Below are 23,814 nucleotides of genomic sequence, written 5' to 3'. Positions count from 1 at the left end.
ATTTACCATGAGCGAGCTTTCTCTCTTCCTCGATCATCCTTAGAATTAGTGGTTACAGCAGGCGATGACTACTTGGTGGCTGCTTCCACTACACATTTTTCATAATATTGTCAGTTAAAGAAGAGCGAGGTTGCCGATAAAATCACAGACCTGGTTGTTTTATGTTCAGGTTATATTTCTTTTTAAACTTCATACGAGTTTGAGCTTCTTCGAAATGAACTAAAGTGCATGAGACACGTTACGTCCAGGACGCGAAAAAAACAATCAAAGTGCTCTATGAGCTAGCTCTTAAAATTTCCAGTGAAAGATGATCTATATGCGCCTACCGTTGCATAACAGGGAATTACTCTTTTCATAAAGAAAAGCACTGATGTTTCAACGTCGAGCTGCTTCCAGTCTTCTGCATTTGTGAATTGTAGATCTATGCTTATATATTCCATGTCGTCGGAGAAGAAGCGCAAAAGTTCGTGTCCTTTTGCAAGTGCGAAATAAACTCCACGGAGGAAAAATAGCCCCAAATCATTCGTTAAGGATTGGGCTGATGCATCAGCTGCTAACAACAAAGGTTCCTACTTCGAACCGGTGAAGTTGCTTGCACTAGATGATGGACGATGCTAGATGAGGACATTTTTTAGGATCCCTTTCTTGGGCTTTCACCCATTCCAAGCGGTAATGTTAACATCTCTATCGGTATGTCGAGGGTTCCCTTCATTTTGTTTACTGACAAATGCGCTTTTTCATTGTCTGCAGCATCTCCTAACCTGTACCGATAAAGAGAATGTGAATCCACATTAAGTTAACGCATATTGACGATCGAAAAGAACAAACAGACACAAAACTTATTTTCTGACTTACTAATCTACATTTGGGTGGGCGAGCGGTGGAATTCAGATCTTGCAGAGGATGTTTCATGCAGGAGGCAACATTCGAGACTCCCTGGTAATTGATACGAGCTCCATCGTTTATTAAAGTAAAACGATCCTTCACTTTTTGATAAACGTGTCATCATTTTCGCACTCTGTTGTGTATTTCTCCCATTCCAGGGGAATATCGCCCCAAAGTATACTTACCTTCGTAGTTCGATATGAAAATTAAAGCGAGTGGAGTTCATGCACATTTTGACTCGTTTTCGGCCAGTTTTTTAACGTTTGTCGCTAAAATTTGTAGAGGATGCTGCTCGATAATCAGGCAAAAAAAAAAAAAAAAAAAAAACGTGTAGGGGAATGTCTATATTTTTTTTTTTCAGATTGGCTTCTTTCAATAGTTATGACAATTATAGTGAACGGAATGTAGGTTTATGAAACCAGACAGGTAATCAAAATTTTCCGATTTTTTTTTTTTTTTCTAGAAAAAGGTGTCAAGAAGACATAACAATATTGATCACTCCCGCTTATGCAAATCCGACCGGTAACCGTGAACGTGGTTAGTGGACCTCTATCCTGGGAAATTGTGTAGTGTGTTCAAAAAAACATTAGAAAGATTTTTCAAGGATATATCTTCGTAATCTTAAAATGTTTTACATACTTTACTGAGTTTTCGTCAAACGTCCGACCGTAAAGCGGCGCCAACGAATGATGATTATTTGGGGTCTATTCATACCTTAAGATAAAATTCTCTCAAGGTAATTTACCTGGGGGGAAAACCGTGCACACTTCTAAATTTCAGTGTAAATAGGGTAAGCCAGTGGGGAGAATTTGCATGTTGATAATAGGGCTGAAAGGGTCCAAGCAGATCCTACAGTAGACCTAAATTACAAAATTAGAATTATCCATGACTAATTTCTTAGGGATAGCTAATAGTGTTTTTTGAGGAGTTCTGATGTAGCGTTCATAACAGTCTGAGCTCCAGCGGCCCAGTACCTTGATAAGCCACGAAGGGACCCCTGCTGCGGCTGCAGTGGTAGCTGCACCAATGCGGAAACTGTGTGTGAAATAATGATTAGCAGGTAGGCCACAACATTGCAGTACAGAACGGAGCTCCTTAGTCAGGGAGCCACGGGAGAGCCACTTGCCATTTGTGAAGGTAAACAAAGGGCCTGTAGCAACTGATTTACATTGTAGCAGGTAGTCTCTCGTAGCCATCACAGAACAGGTAGAGGTGGTGGACCTTGCTATGGTTAAGGTACAGCCTTTGCGAAAAGGGTCAGTTTTGGATTGCTTAATGGAAACAAGCATGTGGTTGGGGGATTCAATGTTAGGGATAAAGGTAATATCCCTTAGACAAAGATGGACAGTAGGGTCAAAACTACTGCTATTACAAGTAAATTCACTTGCGCGTAGAAAACCATAAAAGGCTAGGGTGAAGGCAGCCCACAGCATTATATGGTCTACATTGTAACTTTGGGAAGGCTGGAAATAATTGTAAATTGAAATCAAAATTTGAATAGTTATGGGGTGGCGAGTTAATTTGGGAGGCATCTGGGACAGTTTGATGCCAGTGAGGACCTTTTGCAGGCGATTCATTTTTGCGTTCGACGAAGTGGAACGCAAACCTAATTTTGACCTGTGGCTTTTCGGAGTTGGTCTCCCTGTGCACGGTTCTAGGCCGAAAACAACCACATTCCTGTAAGGACACCAAAATGGCCACCCCGCTTGATTTTTGCGGGGGCATGTCACGGCCAGCAAACTGGTACCGTTTAATGCTAAGACATGTGATAAGACATGTGGCGAACATGTGAGTATGTGAGCAGGCCATGTGAGCTCGTCTTTCCGATTGATCTTTTTTTGACTTCTTTCCATTCAGTCGCCGTACGCCTCGCTGTTATGTGCTCTCAGCGTCAGATTTTGGCGAATTTAAACGCTTCGACGGCAGCATTTATCGCAATCTGAGGGAATTGTCCTTGTTTATTAACACGACTTGGCTTTGGGACGATAAACCGTGGGAACAGCTACATTTTGATTGCATTTGTTGATTAGTTCCAGTCGCGACAGATAGCTCAGTCTTTATCCGGTCGAAATTTTATTGTTTGGAATCGGTGGAAAAGTACTCTGAAGGCAAGATCCATAAGACTACTTTATTCATCAGGGGAAATACTCGAATTAGTCGCGAAACGAGCACGCGACTGCAATTGCTAGCTTAGAATAATGTACGTAATTTAAATATTCTATGAAACTTGAGAGAATACAGAAACTGGCAGCGTCACGCAACGTATCAACAAATCGTGACCTCTTCATTAGCATGGACTTTGACACTATGCATATCTGACTGTAAAACCTCGGTTGCTGCTGAAAATGTTGATTTTAGCAATAGACAAAGGTTAAAAGTCAGCTAGTGAAATCATTTATTTACGATATATAATTATATATTAAAGTGAGAGCGTCGAACGCACTCTCATAATCTCTGATTACTACTAGTGTAGCATATGGTTTTGGCCAGGTGGGCAGCGAAATAAATTAAGGTGATTTCGGATGCCGGGAGAAGAGGGCAAGATGGACCAATGATACTTTGTAGGAGGCAAAAGGAAATAAAATGATTCTGACCGACACCATAGGCTCGATGGGTATTAGAGGCCAGTGAGGCACCAAATGGCCATTGCTGATGGAGGGATGGTACAGGGGGTGGGTGAGGCATTGGGAGCCAGAGAGTGGAAGCGATCCATCTGAAAACGGGACAAAGAGTCAGCTATAGAGTTGTCCAGCCCTGGGATATGTTTGGCAGTGAAAGTAAAGTTATGTTCTAGGGTCAAAATGGTAATGGAGCGGACCAGATCCATGATGACTTGGAACGTTTCGAATTAATGATGGTAACAACAGGGAGGTTGTCACACCAGAAACAAATACATTTAACCGACCAGTGGGGACCCCAGAGAAAGCAGGCAATATAAATAGCAAAAAGTTCCTGCCAGTCAATGCTGATCCTAGTAACAGGGTTAAGGCAGTGCTGAGGGAGCCAGTGGCTTTGAAACCATTGCCCATTATTATACCCACCATAACCGAGAGACCCAGAGGCATCAGTAAATAACTGGAGATCTGGGGAGGAGAGAACAGTGTCCCCCAAGAAGAAACTAACCCCACTCCAGTGGTCAAGAAAGGTCAGCCACATGGAAACGTCCTTGCAGAATTCTGTATTAAGTTTGATGTACCATCTGGAGTTGGAAATACCCTTGGTTAAACTAATAATGTGCTGCAGAAAAGCTCGGCCTGGGACCACAACTCTGCAGGCAAACTGAAGGGTACCAATCAGGGACTGAAGTTCTTTCAGGGTAGCACATTTCTTACAAAACCACTCATGCAAGGCCTCTTTGGTCCTGGTTAGCTTGTCTAGTGGGAGGCGGGCTTCCATTTTGTTGGAATCCAGGAGAACACACATAAACTCCAGGGATGTGGTGGGAGGGAAGGTTTTACCCGGGGCGATAGGGATATCGAGCTCTGTAAACAGAGAAAGGATGTTACAGAGAGCTGTGAGGCAGTCAGACCGGGGTGGCTTGGTAACAAAAAAGAAATCATCCAGGATATAGATGACATTAGGAATACCCAGTTTGGTCTTAATAACCCATTCAAGTTTGCGGGAAAATTTGTCAAAGAGGTAAGGAGCACTCCGCAAGCCGAAGGAGAGAACGGTGTCGCAGTAGTACATGCCCCTCCATTTCATGTCTAAGAGTTCCCAGTCTGACGGGTGGACGGGGATGTTGCGGAAGGCAGACTTGATGTCTAGCTTAGACATAAAACACCCCTGACCAAGTTTCTGGATGATTGAGATGGCATTATCAACTGTAATATAATGTAATGAATAATCGCTGGGGCCAATATGAGCGTTGACACTTGTGGAGTGATGTTTGGGATATGACAGGTGGAAAATTGTACGCCAATCAGAGGAGTGTTTCTTTGGAACAACCCCAATGGGATAAACCTGGAAGTTGGGAAAGGGGGGGGGGGGGGGAGATGAAAGGGCCAGCTATGTGGCCCAATTGCACCTCTTTCAGAATATTCTTGCTGATTATGGAGGGGTTATCCCTGGCAGACAGGAGGTTAGAATATTCTTTGGGGGTCCGTGGACCTTGAAAACCAATTCTAAACCCTTGAGTGAGACCAGTAAGGAGATTGTCAATGGAGTCGCAGTCAGGATGATCATGCAGGTAAGAGGAAAGCTGAGGGATATCAATGGGAGTGGAAGGGGACAACTTTGACAGGTAATCAGGTACGGCTTCGGGAGGAATGGCTAGAGCGGCTAGCTGACTTTGGCTGGGATCCTGAGTTGGACGAATCATGGTGGTCCTTTCCAGGGTGGGCTGCTGAGCATCCAAGTTTGTTGCACTGGTGTCTGTATGGGCAGGGGGTGCGGGCACAGGGGACCCCTTTGTTGAAATTGTAGCATAGGTCAGCATGGTTTGGGCCGGGAGAGTCCTTGGACCTGGGAGAGAGGGGGCAAGCATCCGTAAAGTGGTCGCTACTGCTACAGGACTTACAAAGGATGGACTTTGGTAAGCCCGTAAATGTATCCAAGTAAAGCTGGACATCCCGCTCCCCCATTTCTTTGAGAGGTTGTGGGAAGCCCGGCGCCTAAATTCTACGTCATAGACGTACCAAACCATACCCGGGAATTTTCTCGCTGATTCACGGATCAGCTGCTGGTAAGAGATTAAGTCAACCCCGCGGGAAGGGTAGGAATACAGAATGACGGAGGACTATACGGCGAAAGCATCGAGCCAACGAGCGATGCTAATGATTTTAGTGCGTTGGGCGGGAGATGGCAGGGGGATAGTAAGGCCCTCGTTCCCTACCTGGAGCTTTAAGTTGGAATTTACTCGATCGCGTAAGAGGGAGGAAAAAGGGAGAAGGCTAGCAAGGTCTACGTACTCACCGTTTGTGATGGCCGCTATCTGGCTGTTAAAAAGGTGGCTGGCTACCGACGGAAGCCTGTAGTTCATGTGGATGGAGGCGACCTCTTCCGGATTGCCGAGGTCTAAAGCAGCAGGTCCGCCATCTTGTCCGCCATTGAAAGACCGTGCAGGAGGAAGAGTGGGGACGACTGATGGCTTGTGGACTGGAACGAGATTTGTAGCGCCTGTCAGTGTTGGTTGAGTTGGCGAGGCTTGAGCCGGTTCTATTTCAGGCGGGATGGCCGGTCCACTTGTGGAGCTGGAGTTTAAATTGGCCAGTTTGGCTTCCACTATGGAGGTTATCATCGCCGATAACTGTTCGGGAACCTGCGGCGCAGTATTCGTAGCCGGAGAGTCGCTTTCTCGGAGGCGAGTGATCAGGACGCGACGCGGACCGGTTTGGTTTGGGTGGCGTTGCGACAGCGTAAAACGGAGAGTCTCCGTGGGCATGGCTGTATAGTTAATAGTCAGATTGTTGGCTGACATGATTTGCGATTGTCCGGCGCCAGACGTTGGACGACCGGGTCCGGTTTGGTTTGCAGCGGCTTGAGAACGGTTGCTGCGAGTTTTATGGGATTTAGGCATCGTAGCTGAAAGATTTTACGCCACAAAAGCCGGCAGAGAGAGCGTCGAACGGCCTAGCTTGAATACTAGCTCACAACTGGGACAGGCTCAGAAAACAATGGGATTTTACTAACTGGGCATTGAGGGAGTTGGGAGGGGTATAGCTTGCTGAAATCAAATGAGAGCATGGTGGAAAATCACTGGGAGCTTTGTCGTATGATTTCCCATATGGTAAAACTATCGGGTTGCATTGGACATTGACCTAAGGTTATTGCACAATGCCTAATAGGGGGAAGATAACAGAACTGGTGACAACCTTAGATGACAGCTATGATGTAGACTACAAAGCTCATCAACCACAGTTTAAATGCTTAAACTTCTAATTGTATGACAATCGTATGTATTTTTATGTACTATGTTTTGACCTTTTCTTATGTGCTACTTGTAGTAAGCTTATGACTATTACGTCTTTTACTCATATTTAAACAGTTGTTGTGTCGTTGTAAGTGGTCCCTTTTCTTATAATTTTCGAAAGAAAACCCACTTTCTTTCCTCGTTTATTGATCTATTTGATTTTGTTTTCCGCGTTATTATATTTTACTACCTTGACGAGAAAAATAAATCTCAAATTGCTGACCGTCCAGAGATCCTTCGTGCGGAAAAAAATAAATGGAAATCGAATAAACCGTTTTCACGTGACGTCATCGTGTCTAAAATCCAAAACTAAAGAGCCACTTCTAACTGTTTTAACGGACCAAACTTTCCCAATAACCATAAACTGCAAAAAACTCGTTACACGACAAGTTCCCGTCATACACCCATTTTACTCGATAGGCTATGTTCAGGTCTCAGCTTTTACCAAGGCTCGCTTTAACCCTTTGGGAACGAGATTTTCACCAAAAAAGATACCGTTTTTAACCGTTTAATCAGCTTTTCTGGCTGCCGTGACGCTAAATGGGCCTAGGTTTTGCTAAAATAGCTATGTTTTACCACAAAGATAGATTTTCCGAAAGATTAGGTACAAAAATGTGCAATATTTCAATTCGGTGCATGCGCATAAGCCAAATTTTGGACCGACCGTTGTACGGAAAGGTCCATCCTAACTCTACTATCTGCTTATCACGAATATCTGGTGACTTTAAATTGATGACGTCAAGTGGTACAAATAGCACGACCATTAATTACGCGTATACGCGTGGTTAGGGCTCAAAAGGTTAAGAAAGATGCTAAGGGTAATTCCGAAATGGCCTATTGTCAAATATAAAATTCCAGGTGACCGACTTTGCTAATTTCAATAATCAATATAACAACAAGCAACTACAATATAACACCTGACAGACGTTTAATGAAAGATTCAGACTCCCGATATCGATTATTATCGTTTTGCCGTATTTCCTCGACATTTGCTGTTGGACTACACCTATAAAACTATCTACTCTGCTTTCCACAATTACAGAAAATATAGTTTACAGCGCGACTACTCGAACCAGAAAACTAGCCAATCAAAACGTTAACTGAAAACTATGGACTGGTGGCTTCTAGTGACGGCAAGTAACGGTCTGTTTGACGTGAAAACATAAACATTATCGATTGTGCGTTATATACAACCTTAGCAATTCAGTCCTTGACGGCGAATTATCATAATTATCAATCTCGCTCAAAATATTTGGCTTCAAAACTCATTTGCGACAACTAAACCGAAACCATTGAAAAGCATACAGAATTTCGGATCGCGTACCAATCAACAAATGGCAAAGTTTCCTGAGAGGTTCGTAGCAGCTTCACACTTTGTTGGGTTTTTAGTTTTGTTAAGGACTATTTTTCGTATTCCTCAGTTTTATTTTAATTGACTGAGAAAAAAGAGCGCTATCCTTTGTTCTCAAGCAACGCTCTGATTGGCTAACTCTTCACCAAGTGGCCCAGTTAGATTAGTCGCACTGTAAAACGAATTATTATTCTCTTAATCAGGCGACGAATTTTCTCCTCTTTTGCAACGTGCAACATACGTATTTCATGAACTGCATATACCGCTTTCTAAAGAGCTACGCTAACAAAATTATAAGGTAATGATGTTTTTGATGAAGTGTTAGCCATAGTATAGTTTCTGATCGTAACAGCGCTTTCCATCTTTTATAGTATTTACTGTCTTTCTTGAACTCTTATTTGGTAAAGAGCTGGAAAACGAGTAAAACCAGCTACTCCTTTGAGATCCGGAAGACTCCCTGCCTTTGATGGTAAAAATGTAAACTTGTGAAGCATCCAGGACAAGAAAAAGAACAGCTCCACCTACAAAGAGAGAACAAAATACATGAACATGTAAGACCGCTAAAGCATTAGATTCTACAATTAAGCCAGTCTCACCTTTGCCAGTGATTCACCAGCACAAACCCGGCGTCCTGCTGAGAAAGGCAGAAAGTTACCAGAGTTGGTGATGAGCTGGCCATCAGCATCAATATGGCGGCGAGGGTTGAACGAGCTCGGACTTTCCCAGCAGTTTGGATCCAGATGAACGTTCATCAAATTGACCAACACCACTGTATCCTTTGGAACACGGTAGCCAGCCAGCGAGGTGTCCTTCAACGTGTAATGGGGAAGAGCTGCTTCAGCCACATTTCCAAGTCGTAGTGCTTCCATGATGGTGGCCTGAACGAGTGGTAGATGTGGACGATCATCTAGTCCGGGCATTCGGTCCCTTCCAACCACTTCATCTAACTGGTTTTGTATCTCTGTTTGGCATTGGGGATGATGAACCAGGTATGCAATGGTCCAACGCAGAGTGGTACTGGTGGTCTCATAACCGGCGCTGAACATGTCTCCCATGGTGTTGACGATGTAGTCATCTGATAAGAGAGATTCCTTGTCGTCTTCACCAACCTCATTTCCAGCAGCAATCCTCTCTTTTAAGAGACTTCCAGTAAGGCTTTCAATGTCCCCTGCAGGATCAAACTCTTCTTCCTGTACCTTTAACTGATGGCGAAGAATTTCAAACGTTCGGTCGGCTATTTGCTCTTCTGTTTGATATGCACTGAACGGAAAGAATTTTGCTATTGGAAAGAAATCTAACAAAAAGACTTGGGTACTCAATTCAGTATCTGTAAAGACTCGATTATTCAGCTCCAAGAGTTCCTGGAAGTCTGGGTGAGAAGAATCGAAGTGTTTCCCAAACGTAACTCGACAAATAACATTTGCAACACTTTCCATAAGAATCTGAGCAGGGTCAAAGTCCTTTCCCTTTTGGTCTTCAAAGTACTGCATCAGCCTTGCCGCCTGCTCAGAGATCCTTTCTTCCACCACTTGCTGATCAGAGAGATACTTTCGCACAGCTGCCATGAACAGCTTACGATGAAATTTCCAGCCAGGGCCATAGTTCGCAAAAGCGATATCCTTTCCTCCTAAAATGTAGAAAGGACATAAAAGATTACTGGAATAAAATCTTCGTTGTGAAGTTCAAAGGGCAGAGATTCAAGAAAAATTGGCATGTTCGCAATGAATGGGCAATTCCACCTTTGAGATGTGCCTTCAGGAAATCATGGTAATCTATTTTTCAATGAAGACAAATATCCAGTCCAAGATGATGAATACAACTGCCATGATTCCCTGCACACATATCTCATAGAGGTAGCAAGGATAAAGGGCGAGAACCGTAAATTACCAATTGCATATTTCCCCTCGGTACATGTGTACATCCACTGTATCACCCCCATCACATAGTAAAACCAAACTGTATCAAGCGTGCACCTCAATTTAGCGAACACGAGAGGGTTCTCTAGGTGATCGGAACTTCGATGAAACAGCAGGTGGACTTTTTGATATATCACTTCTCAGTCGAGAGAAAATCTGAGTAGAAACTTGAGAACTGTAACTGAAAATTCTATGTCAATCAAGATCAGATATCCGAACCACTGTCGTACTTAAGAGTTTAAAATCGCTTAAAGTTGACGAATTTAGACTTGATGAATTAATACTGACTTTGAAAATTGCACTTCCTTGCTGTTCTTTTTAAACATCTATCTAGCGATTCAAAGACAGACATACCGAGTGTAGTCATTACAAGGCTGTGAAATGGAGGCCTTCCAGCGTAATCAGCAGACTTCTTCACTAGCACTTCCTTTACAGAATCAGCATCTTCAGCCACTACAAGTTTAAAACTGCCCACTTTCATTGAATACACAGCGCCATACTTCTTTCTCATGCTTTTGCAATGAAACAGAAAAAAAATGTAAGAGAAATGTTATCAGTTTCTATGGTCGTTATGCCGAGGTGCTTGCTGGACTATTTTATAGGGCGTCCTCTGTGTTCAAAATGACGGCGCGTTGCACGAAACGCAGCTTACGAAAGGGACGGACCATTACTTGTTTGAGTGGTGTTCAAAAACAAAATTCCTCTGGCGTAAATGTCCAGTGCACGTTAAGTGGGGAGCAAGTGACGGCCCCGCAAAAAAACAACAGTTGATGATAGGACCCAACCGTAATTTGAAACTAATCCTGTTAAAAATTTCAAGGTAATATATGGTATCACGCAATCACCTCCATGCAAGGGCATCCCAGGGGTGATACGCAAGGCTGGACTACTCATGAGAAGCAAGCGTGAAAATTGAAAAACGAGGAAAACAAAGCTAAACAAACAAAAACCAAGACTGGAAAGATAAAGAAACAATGCAGGGAACGGCTTATAATCGTATGCAACTCATATGTACTCCTTAACCGCGCGACCATGGGCCGAGCGCGGTTCTTGCTCTGCAGCCCCGCTCTGGACGGGGTTTATTTTTATTTTAACCGCGCGGCCATGAGCCGAGTGCGGTTCACGTTCTGCACAGGGTTTTGTCGGTGAGCAGAGCCAAACTTTCTCTCGGCCAAATTTTGAATCACGCAACGTGTGATGTTTATTCGCCAAAAGCTGTTGAAACATTAATACACGGACTATGTTACGGATATTGTTTTCTTTATTGTGTCTAAAAGATATTTTCTTTGGTTTTATCGAAGCGTTGGCTTCGAAGGGAATATTCAATACGCTAAAAATAGGTATTACGTCAGCCATGGAATGCGCTGACGTTGCAGCTTTCACTTTCGCTACGTGACAAGTAAGATCGTGGTTTATTTCACCAGAAGCGACGGTCATTAATTTATGTACAATTTTGCGAGTGTTTCTTGTGGGTTTAGGCAAATGACGTGAATTCTTTGGCTGTTTTATCAAAGTGAGTTAAGAGATTTGAAGGAAAATTAAATATTTGCTGAGGTAAACAAGAGCTTGCCAGAACTTGAGGCGCTTATGTCGATGCTAGGGGAAAAACACAACCGTTCTAAAATTAGCTGTGGATAGCGTAAACCTCGGATTGTGTGACTTGCGTGAATACTTTGCTCGTCCTCTACTCATAGCACAACCAAATTAAATTTTGACTTTTAAGGAAGAAAGCTGTTTATTAATAGAGCAATTAATAGCGTGATACTCGTTTCCTTTTCGAGCGAACTTCCAGATTAAGACCTTTACGTCATCATAGATTTTACAAAGGCTAAGAGCGATGGTGCAATAATACAGTTTGTGTTGATTAAGTGATGTGGTGTCTACAGTAATCAATGAATCATCAAGGACTGCTTTGGAATGTGCACTGTGTTGCGACTGTAGTGCTAGGAAAACAATTAAATTTTAAAAGCGCGGTTATAAAATCTAAAAGATCTTCTTGTTTGTATTAATCCGTCCGCGGGTCCCCAAGGTGTTACCCATATGTACCTGTATGGGATCTATGTAAAGTCATATGTATCTCAGTGTTGTTATCCGTCTGTTAGACCTACTTGTAGTTCTTGAGTGTAGTTTTAGTCATGATCCCGCAGGTGGAGCAACGCGCACGAAAGAGAAAAACCAGAGAATAAGAAGACACTGATTGTTTAGAAATAGCCTGCTCGCAGGCTCTCATCGTTAATGACACGAGCAAAGTGCCAGGCCCTTCACCGCCTTGTTTCGCTCGTTGACTCATTTCTCGTGACTTTGATTATTAATGTTATTTTCCTGTTATTTACATTTTTCACTGTAGCTCTTTCGCAATAATATTCCCGATATCGATCACATAATTAACTCCCTTAATGCATAAACGCTTCAAAGCTATTTTAGTAGAGACAAGCTTTCATTAACATTATTACAAAAACAAAGTTGACAAGAATGAAGAAGCTAAAACGCACAGAATGCAAACCATCGAAGCGTGTAAACAAACCTCGTTGTGGCCTCGCGAAGGCTTTCTCCAGCATCAAAGCTCAACAGATTTCCTATAAAAGGTAAACTTGTCAGACGAGGTCCCGGAGGCATGTTCCTGAACTGATATAGCTCAATCAGTTGATTGAGAATCAGCAAGAACACGATGGCAAGGAAAATATTTCCAAGAGTAAAATATTCTGATAACAACAGCTCCATCTTCGAAATATGCAAATGTTAGCTGCAGCCTGACACTAGCGGCTAAATACAGGAATGGCTCCGACCTGTAATTGGATGATGAAAATAGTAATTACTTAATAAGTTCACGTTTGACTCGAAATGACAATTTTCACCTCACATGATCTCTCGAACGTTTCGTGTATTTATTTTTAGTTTTATAAGCCGCTCGCGTTGCTCTTTTGTTCTGTTCATTGCCGCCAAAATTGCGATAATCGTTGACATGTGCATAAAGAATCTAAAAGCAATTAAGGCAGGCAAATTCATCTACTTACATCGCGGGAAATGAATTGTTTGCGTGGATAAGGCGACAGAATCGTCTCCGTTCGTTTCAAACATAACTTAGACTCAGAGCGATTCCTGTATTTAACCGCTGTACAGGAATAGCTCCCATCGCTGATTGACCATCACGTTTTCTTAAACTGAACACTGGACTTTCTTCTGTTTCTTTAGGAGATCCACCCCAGAACAGCGAAACAAAGTTATAGTCGATTGACAAACTATAATAAGCCCGTCTTGCTTCTCTCTTTAGCAAAATATGAGATTGAGAATAGCAAACAGCGCTAGCTGTCTTAGTTTTCCGGAGCGAATCCTGTATTCAGCCTCTGACGTGACGAATGTACAGGAATGGCTCCGATCGCGAGACCAGTGAGTGGTCCTCGAATCAATACTTTGACACGTATCACTACATCACTGTATTAGTATTTCTGTTTATTTTTATATTCTCGATATTTTTTCTGAAGAAAAAATAAACCAGGCAAAGTCCTTGCAAAATTGAATAGAGTTTCATGCCAAAAAACAAGAGCTAGCAGAAATGTTTACATATCAAGTATTAATTATGCATTGCCCCGCCCCTCCCTTCGCCTTTGATTTTTAGTAATAATTAACGAAGATAACGTGACTCTCGGTCATTACGCAACATTTGCTCCAGTTTTATATAGTGAGTTGCAATAAGCATAAGCAGATCCTGTGTGCACAAATAAACTTATATTCTTGTTTTTTCGTCCTGTGTGATGCAGTGATACGTGTCAAAGTATTGATGAGTGGACCACTCACTGATCTCGCAATCGGAGCCATTCCTGTACATTAGTCACGTCAGAGGTTGATTGGGGTGGATCTCCTAAAGAAACAGAAGAAAGTCCAGTGTTTGAAACGAATGGAGACGATTCTGTCGCCTTATCCACGCAAACAATTCATTTCTCGCGTTAACTTATTAACCAATTTCACTCTGGACTTTCACTCTGAAAACGCATCAAATGTTTTCTGTCCACACTTCGCCGAAGGAATTTCACTCGGGATTTTCACTCTAAAAACGCATCAAATGTTTTCTGTGCACCCTTCGCCGAGGGAATTTCACTCGGAAGTTTCACTCTGAAAGCGCATCAAATATTTTCTGTCCACCGTTCTCCGAAGGAATTTCACTCGGGAGTTTCACTCTGAAAGCACATCAAATGTTTTCTGTTCACGCTTCCCTGAAATAATGTCACTCGAAAGTTTCACTCTGAAAGCACATCAAATGTTCTCTGTGCACACTTCGCCGAAGGAATTTGCACTCGGGAGTTTCACTCTGAAAACGCATGAAATGTTTCCTGTCCACCCTTCGCCGAAGGAATTTCACTCGGGAGTTTCACTCTGAAAGCGCAGCAAATATTTTCTGTCCACCGTTCGCCGAAGGAATTTCACTCGGGAGTTTCACTCTGAAAGCATATCAAATGTTTTCTGTCCACCCTTCGCCGAAGGAATTTCCCTCGGGACTTTCACTCTGAAAACGAATCAAACGTTTTCTGTGGACACTTCGCCGAAGGAATTTTACTCGGGAGTTTCACTCTGAAAACGCATCAAATCTTCTCTGTTCACACTTCGCCAAAGAAATTTCACTCGGGAGTTCCACTCAGAAAGCGCTCCAAATGTTTTCTGTCCACACTTCGCCGAAGGAATTTTACTCGGGAGTTTTACTCTGAAAGCGCATCAAGTATTTTCTGTCCACACTTCGCCGAAGGAGTTTCACTCGGGAGTCTCACTCTGAAAACGTATCAGACGTTTTCTGTCGGCACTTCCGAGTCGCCGAAGGAATTTCACTTAGGAGTTTCACTCTGAAAGCGCAACAAATGATTTCTGTCCACACTTCGCCGGAGGAATTTTGTTTGGGAGTTTCACTCTGAAAGTGCGCCAAATGTTTTCTGTCCACACTTCGCCGAAGTAGTTTCACTCGGGAGGTTCACTCTGAAAGCCCATCAAATGTTTTCTGTCCACCCTTCCCCGAAGGAATTTCACTCGGGACTTTCTTTTTGTCGTGTTGTTGTAAGTGGTCCCTTTTCTCATAATTTTCGAAAGAAAACCCACTTTCTTTCCTCGTTCTATTGGTTTATTTGATTTTGTACTCTGTTATTATATTTTACTACTTTGACGAGAAAAATAAATTTCAAATTGCTAACCGTCCAGAGATCCTTCGTGCGCGAAAAATAAATGGAAATTGAATAAACCGTTTTCATGGGACGTCATCGTGTCCTAAAATCCAAAACCAAAGACCCACTACTAACTGTTGTAACAGACAAAACTTTCCCAATAGCCATAAACTGCAAAAACTTGTTACACGACAAGTTCCTGTCATACGTCCAGTTTACTCGACAGGCTATATGTTCAGGTGTCAGCTCTAGGAAGGGAAGATTATGCTCTCAAGAGAAAATGAACCAATAATGGAAGTGTCATAAACGATTAAGGGAACTGATCAAAACAATTTTACACACTAAGCATCCATGTAAAGGAGAGGGGAAGGGGTTGAGGGTCTCCTGACAGAGATTGGGGACTACTAAAGAGACTATGGGTCTCCTGACAGAGGTGGGGAGGCCGGTGGGGGCTAATAGAGACCATGGGTTAAGTCCTTAAATCCTTGTCCTGTCCAATTTACGTATAGACTAGTTAGGATATCTCACAGTTTTTAGTAGAATTTTACTTTTAAAATAATGCAAATGCTACAATCTGATCGGCAGAGCCATTACATTCGCATGCTATCAGCTCAGTATAGTTCACCGGTCGTTTTTGGTTTAAACTGATTACCTCAAGCGATAGTGCTCATCCGCAGAGAGACTCGATCGTCCGAGGAAAATACTCCAATAGATGGTTTTCGTCCGTCAAAATTTTCCTTGAAAAGCGGGCTTAAAGAAAAAAAAAAAGTTTTTTTGAAAGTCTGTTTTCTTTTACAGATTTTACATCTGCCTTTCAAGCCTTTCATCTAAAGAGAAAGTTGAAAATAATTCAACATGATTTTTGTGCGCGGAAGAAAATTTAGTGGTGAGCAATAAAGACAACAGAGTGTTTATGTCTCAGAACTATCGGTTTGATAATTGCCTCTTGGAAATTTGATATTCTGAAAACTGGCATATTTGCCCTTGAAGCCCAAATACGTATTTTAAGAACAGGAAATTTCCTCGACAAAAGCACTCTATGTTTAATTATTGTGCAGTGGCTGGAGGTCGTCTACACCGTTTTCTGCTTTCTCTAATGTTTCGAGGAAGATTTTAAAACACTACTGGATAATTCAATTCCCAAGAACACCAAAGAAACAAAATTCACCGTTAAGCAGCTTTAAAACTTCAAATTTTTCAATGAACTTACCTCAGACGAGCGCGCGTGCACAACTGCTAGTCAATTTCAAGTAACCATTCAGTCCGCACGATTTTGCCCAAGTGTGAAATTTAAGATATATTACGTTGAGAAGTGGTTGGAAATCGACATTTGAAGGAAATTAAGTTACAATCTTACCTTGAAGTAGGATTATTCGCTTTCGATTTCAATGATCGAGGTGGTAGTTCATTTGGCACTTGACATCCTCAACTCAGTATCAACGCATACAAATCTCATGCTCATAACCTAATAGCCCATTTCCGAGTTGCCACAAGCCTCTCTATCAAAGCGAGGCCAGGTGCACAACCATTCATATAAAAAGATGAGTATAATTTGCGTGTGAATGTAATCTCATTTTCATATAAAAGGATGGATACCAAGGCTCGCTTTAACACTTTGGAGACGAGATTTTCACCAAAAAAAATACCGTTTTTTAACCGTTTAATCAGCTTTTTTGGCGTGACGCTAAATGGGCCTAAGTTTTGCTAAAAAGGCTATGTTTTACCACAAAGATAGATTTCCCAAAGATTAGGTACAAAAATGTGCAATATTTCAATTCGGTGCATGCGCATATGCCAAATTTTGGACCGACCGTTGTACGGAAAGGTCCATCCTAGCTCTACTATCTGCATATCAAGAATAACTGGTGAAGTTAAAATTGATGACGTCACAAGTGGTACAAATAGCACGACCATTAATTACGCGTATATACGTGATTAGGGCTCAAAAGGTTAAGAAAGATGCTAGGGGTAATTCGGAAATGGCCTATTGTCAAATATAAAATTCCAGGTGACCGACTTTGCTAATTTCCATAATCAATGTAACAACAAGCAACTAAAATATAACACCTGACAGGCGTTTAATGAAAGATTCAGACTCCCGATATCGATTATTATCGTTTTGCCGTATTTCCTCGACATTTGCTGTTGGACTACACCTATAAAGCTATCTACTCTGCTTTCCACAATTACAGAAAATATAGTTTACAGCGCGACTACTCGAACCAGAAAACTAGCCAATCAAAACGTTAACTGAAAACTATGGACTGGTAGCTTCTAGTGACGGCAAGTAACGGTCTGTTTGACATGAAAACATAAACATTATCGATTGTGCGTTATATACAACCTTACCAATTCAGTCCTTGACGACGAATTATCATAATTATAAATCTCGCTCGAAATATCTGGCTTGAAAACTCATTTGCGACAACTGAACCGAAACCATTGAAAAGCGTACAGAATTTAGGATCGCCTACCAATCAACAAATGACAAAGTTTCCTGAGAGGTTCGTAACAGCTTCGCACTTTGTTGGGTTTTTAGATTTGTTAAGGGCTATTTTTCGTATTCCTCAGTTTTATTTTAATTGACTGAGAAAAAAGAGCGCTATCCTTTGTTCTCAAGCAACGCTCTGATTGGTTAACTCTTTACCAAGTGGCCCAGTTAGATTAGTCGCACTGTAAAACAAATTATCATTTCCTTAATCAGGTGCCAAATTTCTCCTCTTTTGCAACGTTCAACATATGTATTTCATTAACTGGATATACTGCTTTCTAAAGAGCTACGCTAGCAAAATTATAAGGTAATAATGTTTTTGATGAAGTGTTAGCCATAGTATAGTTTCTGATCGTAACAGCGTTTTCCATCTTTTATAGTATTTACTGTCTTTCTTGAACTCTTATTTGGTAAGGAGCCGGAAAACGAGTAAAACCAGCTACTCCTTTGAGATCCGGAAGACTCCCTGCCTTTGATGGTAAAAATGTAAACTTGTGAAGCATCCAGGACAAGAAAAAGAACAGCTCCACCTACAAAGAGAGAATAAAATACATGAACATGTAAGACCGCTAAAGCATTAGGATTCTACAATTAAGACAGTCTCACCTTTGCCAGTGATTCACCAGCACAAACCCGGCGTCCTGCTGAGAAAGGCAGAAAGTTACCAGAGTTGGTGATGAGCTGGCCATCAGCATCAATATGGCGGCGAGGGTTGAACGAGCTCGGATTCTCCCAGCAGGTTGGATCAAGATGAACGTTCATCAAATTGACCAACACCACTGTATCCTTTGGAACACGGTAGCCAGCCAGCGAGGTGTCCTTCAACGTGTAATGGGGGAGAGCTGTTTCAGCCACATTTCCAAGTCGTAGTGCTTCCATGATGGTGGCCTGAACGAGTGGTAGATGTGGACGATCATCTAGGCCGGGCATTCGGTCCCTTCCAACCACTTCATCTAACTGGTTTTGTATCTCTGTTTGGCATTGGGGATGATGAACCAGGTATGCAATGGTCCAACGCAGAGTGGTACTGGTGGTCTCATAACCGGCGCTGAACATGTCTTCCATGGTGTTAACGATGTAGTCATCTGATAAGAGAGATTCCTTGTCGTCTTCACCAACCTCATTTCCAGCAGCAATCCTCTCTTTTAAGAGACTTCCAGTAAGGCTTTCAATGTCCCCTGTAGGATCAAACTCTTCTTCCTGTACCTTTAACTGATGGCGAAGAATTTCAAACATTCGGTCGGCCATTTTCTCCTCTGTTTGATATGCACGGAACGGAAAGAATTTTGCTATTGGAAAGAAATCTAGCAAAAAGACTTGGGTATTCAGATCAGTGTCTGTAAAGGCTTGATTATTCAGTTGCAAGAGTTCCTGGAAGTCTGGGTGGGAAGAATCGAAGTGTTTTCCAAACGTAACTCGACAAATAACATTTGCAACACTTTCCATAAGAATCTGAGCAGGGTCAAAGTCCTTTCCCTTTTGGTCTTCAAAGTACTGCATCAGCCTTGCCGCCTGCTCAGAGATCCTTTCTTCCACCACTTGCTGATCAGAGAGATACTTTCGCACAGCTGTCATGAACAGTTTACGATGAAATTTCCAGCCAGGGCCATAGTTCGCAAAAGCGATATCCTTTCCGCCTGAAATGTAGAAAGGATATAAAAAGATTACTTGAATAAAATCTTCGTTGTGAAGTTTCAAAGGCAGAGATTAAAAAAAAAAAAGAAAAAAAAATATGCATGTTTGCAATGAATGGCCAATTCCGTCTTTGAGATGTGCCTGCCGGAAATCATAGTAATTTTTTTGAATGAAAACAAATATCCAGTCCAAGATGATGAATACAACTACCATGATTCCCTGCAGACACACCTCATAGAGTTGGCGAGCATATAAAGGGCGAGAACCATAAATTACCAATTGCATATTTCCCCTCGGTGTAGGCGAATCTTTGCTGACGTCATTGTTTACATTTTTCCTCATTAGCATACGACTTTGCCCATAGAAGGCATTGCTAGACACGATTTTACTAGAAAAACTTAAAGAGCTTGTGAAACTTAGTAAGTGGTGAAATTTTTGGCTGTTTGGGTGTAATATTCGAGGAGAAATTGATTCGTTTTTAAAAACATCAAAATTTCTGTGTGGCAAAAGCGCTAATGAGCTAATAAATTCTTTGTAAAATTTTGAGCTTTTAAACCCTCGTCGCACAAAAAGTATTCAATACATCGCGCTCAAATTCCTTGGGACAGTTAACCGTGCTGTGCCCTTTCAATATTCACTATTAATCTCCCGGGGGAGGCACTGCCATATATGGGCTATATAGGTATGTGCCGCTGTGAAGGGTATGATTTTCAAGCCGTTTACTCTAGGAGAGGGTATATAAATCAGAGCGTTTGGGTCTAGAATAGGTTATAATTTTTCACAAAGCTGATTAGTTGGTTGAAGATTTTATCTAGACTAAGGGAATCAGGAATTGCCACTCAAAAATATAAAAACATCAAATCGGCAAGTTTAAATTAACGCAAATCAGCCTCAACAGTGTCGATAGATGGGGGGATTTGGGGAGTTTACTCTAGTATAGGGTAGCAAAATTCAGCTGAACTATCTCTGGTATAGGTTAAGGGTTCCAGGGTCCAGCGGCACTTCCCCACCCAGAAATTCCCAAAGTACCGCCCGGGATTAATCTCTTTGTAGCTCCATCAGAAATTGTATAGCTTATGGTAATGAGACAAATATTGTAAACAAAGATTCTCCTATATGTGTACACCCACTGTATCATCCCCATCACATAGTAAAACAAAACCGTATCAAGCGTGCGCCTCAATTTAGCGAACACGAGAGGGGTTGTCAGGGTGATCGGAACTTTGATGAAACAGCAGGTGGAGTTTTTGATATACACTTCTCAGTTGAGAGAAAATTTAAGTAGAAACGTGAGAACTGTAACTGAAAATTCTATGTCAGTCAAGATTAAATATCCAAAGCACTCTCGTACTAAAGAGTTTAATCGTTTAAGTTGATGAATTGATGAATTTTAACTTGATGAATTGTTACTGAGTTTGAGAATTGCACTTCCTTGCAGTTCTTTTTAAACATCTATCTGCGTTTCAAAGAAAGACATACCAAGTGTAGTCATTACAAGGCTGTGAAATGGAGGCCTTCCAGCGTAATCAGCAGACTTCTTCACTAGCACTTCCTTTACAGAATCAGCATCTTCAGCCACTACAAGTTTAAAACTGCCCACTTTCATTGAATACACAGCACCATACTTCTTTCTCATGCTTTTGTAATGAAACAGAAACAAAAGTATATGGGAAATGTTATAAGTTGCTATGATTGTTATGCTGAGGTGCTTGCTGGACTATGACGGCGCGTTGCGGGAAAAGCAGTTTACGAAACGGACGGACCGTTATTTTTTTGAGTGGTGGCGGACTGGGCAATTTCCAAAACAAAATTCCTCAGGCCTAAATGTCCAGTGCACGTTAAGTGAGGAACAGGTGAATTGTTGACGGCCCCAAACAAAACAACAGTTGATGATAGGACCCAACCGTAACTTGAAACTAAACTTGTTAAAATTTTCAAGGTAATATATTGCATCACGCAATCACCTCTATGCAAGGGCATGCCAGGGGTGATACGCAGGGCTAGTTGGACCACTCATGAGAAGCAAGCATGAAAATTAAAAAAAAACAAAGCAAAGGAAAACAAAGCTAAAGAAACAAAAACCAAGCCTGTAAAGAGAAAGAAGAAATGCAGGGAGCGGCTAATAATCGTATGCACTCATATGTACTTGGAGTATGGCTCGAATGTTCCTTTGTATTTGTATTCATCCGTCCCCGGGTCCCCTGGGTGTTACTCATATGTACCTGTATGGAATCTATGTAAAGTCATATGTATCTCAGGGTTGTTATCCGTATGTTAGACCTAGTTCTTGAGTGTAGTTTTGGTCATGATCTTGCAGGTGGAGCAACGAGCACGAAAGAGAAAAAACAGAGAATAAGAAGACACTGACTGTTTAGAAATAGCCTGCTCGCAGGCTCTCATCGTTGATGGCACGAGCAAAGTGCCAGGCACTTCACCGACTTCCTTCGCTCGTTGACTCATCTCTCGTGACTTTGCTCCTGCCGCAACGCATGAGGGCCTGCTCACAGACTACATTGTTAATGTTATTTTCCTGTTATTTACATTTTCCACTGTAGCTCTTTCGCAATAATATTCACGATATCGATCACATAATAAACCTCCTTAATGCATGAACTTTCCAAAGCTATTTTAGTAGAGACAAGCTTTCATTAACACTATTACAAACACAAAGTTGATAAGCTTAAAGAAGCTAAAACGCAATGAACGCAAACCATCATCGAAGCGTGTAAACAAACCTCGCTGTGGCCTCGCGAAGGCTTTCTCCAGCATCAAAGCTCAACAGATTTCCTATAAAAGGCAAACTTGTCAGACGAGGTCCCGGCGGCATGTTCCTGAACTGATACAGCTCAATCAGTTGATTGAGAATCAGCAAGAACACGATGGCAAGGAAAATATTTCCAAGAGTAAAATATTCTGATAACAACAGCTCCATCTTCGAAATATGCAAATATCAGCTGCATCCTGACGTCACGTAATGTCACGAGATGAAAGGCAATGCAAGTAATTAACAATCAGAACAATGGCTTTTGTAAGATATTTCAACACAATTTACAGTCTTATTGCTTTTTTAAGCAAATTCCTTTTTTAAGCATATTCCATCTGATTATTTTTGGCGCAGAAATAACCTCCAGAGAGCTAAGTAACTTCAAATTCACTTTTTCTTCAGGGTAATAAAACACGAGAAAATAAAAATCAAATAAATCAATAAAATAAGGCAAGAATGCCGATGTGGTGTGTTCATGTTCACGCGATTTATTAGAAAATGTTATCTCTAACAACAACACGCATTTTAGCGGACGCGTGTAGTGAAATACCTCGAGATGGGAACAGGAGTGACATACGAGTCACACACGGTCATTCGTGCTGACAAATACCAATGAGACGCAAACGAGGGTCAGTCCCCGGAGGAATTTGACTAGGATGTTTAAGGAACAGAGGAACAGAGGAACAGAGCAACAGAGCAACAGAGCAACAGAGCAACAGAGCAACAGAGCAACAGAGGAACAGAGGAACAGAGCAACAGAGGAACAGAGCAACAGAGCAACAGAGCAACAGAGGAACAGAGCAACAGAGCAACAGAGGAACAGAGCAACAGAGCAACAGAGCAACAGAGCAACAGAGCAACAGAGCAACAGAGCAACAGAGCAACAGAGCAACAGAGCAACAGAGCAACAGAGCAACAGAGCAACAGAGCAACAGAGCAACAGAGCAACAGAGCAACAGAGCAACAGAGCAACAGAGCAACAGAGCAACAGAGCAACAGAGCAACAGAGCAACAGAGCAACAGAGCAACAGAGCAACAGAGCAACAGAGCAACAGAGCAACAGAGCAACAGAGCAACAGAGGAACGGAGGAACGGAGGAACAGAGCAACAGAGCAACAGAGCAACAGAGCAACAGAGCAACAGAGCAACAGAGCAACAGAGCAACAGAGCAACAGAGCAACAGAGCAACAGAGCAACAGAGCAACAGAGCAACAGAGCAACAGAGCAACAGAGCAACAGAGCAACAGAGCAACAGAGCAACAGAGCAACAGAGCAACAGAGCAACAGAGCAACAGAGCAACAGAGCAACAGAGCAACAGAGCAACAGAGCAACAGAGCAACAGAGCAACAGAGCAACAGAGCAACAGAGCAACAGAGCAACAGAGCAACAGAGCAACAGAGCAACAGAGCAACAGAGCAACAGAGCAACAGAGCAACAGAGCAACAGAGCAACAGAGCAACAGAGGAACAGAGCAACAGAGCAACAGAGGAACAGAGCAACAGAGCAACAGAGCAACAGAGCAACAGAGCAACAGAGCAACAGAGCAACAGAGCAACAGAGCAACAGAGCAACAGAGGAACAGAGCAACAGAGCAACAGAGCAACAGAGCAACAGAGCAACAGAGCAACAGAGCAACAGAGCAACAGAGCAACAGAGCAACAGAGCAACAGAGCAACAGAGCAACAGAGCAACAGAGCAACAGAGGAACAGAGCAAC

The 23,814-nt window shown here is 42.2% G+C and overlaps 3 protein-coding genes across 4 annotated transcripts; all 3 read right to left on the bottom strand.

Annotated features, from left to right (window-relative positions):
* Positions 1 to 1,591: 1,591 nt before the first annotated feature.
* On the bottom strand, positions 1,592 to 3,335 carry LOC145494951 (uncharacterized). Its single transcript, XM_081474524.1, has one exon. The coding sequence runs from the start codon at positions 2,736 to 2,738 to the stop codon at positions 1,746 to 1,748; it is 993 nt and encodes a 330-aa protein (XP_081330650.1). The 5' UTR covers positions 2,739 to 3,335; the 3' UTR covers positions 1,592 to 1,745.
* A 2,277-nt stretch (positions 3,336 to 5,612) lies between these two features.
* LOC145494950 (steroid 17-alpha-hydroxylase/17,20 lyase-like) lies at positions 5,613 to 13,251 on the bottom strand. Of its 2 annotated transcripts, XM_081474522.1 has the most exons (5): positions 13,078 to 13,251; positions 12,588 to 12,849; positions 10,418 to 10,575; positions 8,744 to 9,774; positions 5,613 to 8,668 (listed from the first exon to the last, which is right to left on the bottom strand). In XM_081474522.1, the coding sequence occupies exons 2-5, from the start codon at positions 12,782 to 12,784 to the stop codon at positions 8,522 to 8,524; spliced, it is 1,533 nt and encodes a 510-aa protein (XP_081330648.1). In that variant the 5' UTR covers positions 12,785 to 12,849; positions 13,078 to 13,251; the 3' UTR covers positions 5,613 to 8,521. The 2 variants fall into 2 exon arrangements, with proteins under 2 accessions (XP_081330648.1, XP_081330649.1); XM_081474523.1 differs by having other exon boundaries at positions 12,588 to 13,251.
* A 2,168-nt stretch (positions 13,252 to 15,419) lies between these two features.
* On the bottom strand, positions 15,420 to 22,378 carry LOC145494754 (steroid 17-alpha-hydroxylase/17,20 lyase-like). Its single transcript, XM_081474323.1, has 4 exons — positions 22,069 to 22,378; positions 20,813 to 20,970; positions 18,305 to 19,335; positions 15,420 to 18,228 (listed from the first exon to the last, which is right to left on the bottom strand). Exons 1-4 carry the CDS (start codon positions 22,263 to 22,265, stop codon positions 18,082 to 18,084), a joined length of 1,533 nt encoding a protein of 510 aa, XP_081330449.1. The 5' UTR covers positions 22,266 to 22,378; the 3' UTR covers positions 15,420 to 18,081.
* Between the last annotated feature and the right edge of the window lie 1,436 nt (positions 22,379 to 23,814).

The sequence above is a fragment of the Orbicella franksi genome, chromosome 8 (genome assembly GCF_964199315.1).
Source record: "Orbicella franksi chromosome 8, jaOrbFran1.1, whole genome shotgun sequence".
NCBI classification, from domain to species: Eukaryota; Metazoa; Cnidaria; class Anthozoa; order Scleractinia; family Merulinidae; genus Orbicella; species Orbicella franksi.
This window is presented reverse-complemented; position numbering and strand designations above follow the sequence as displayed.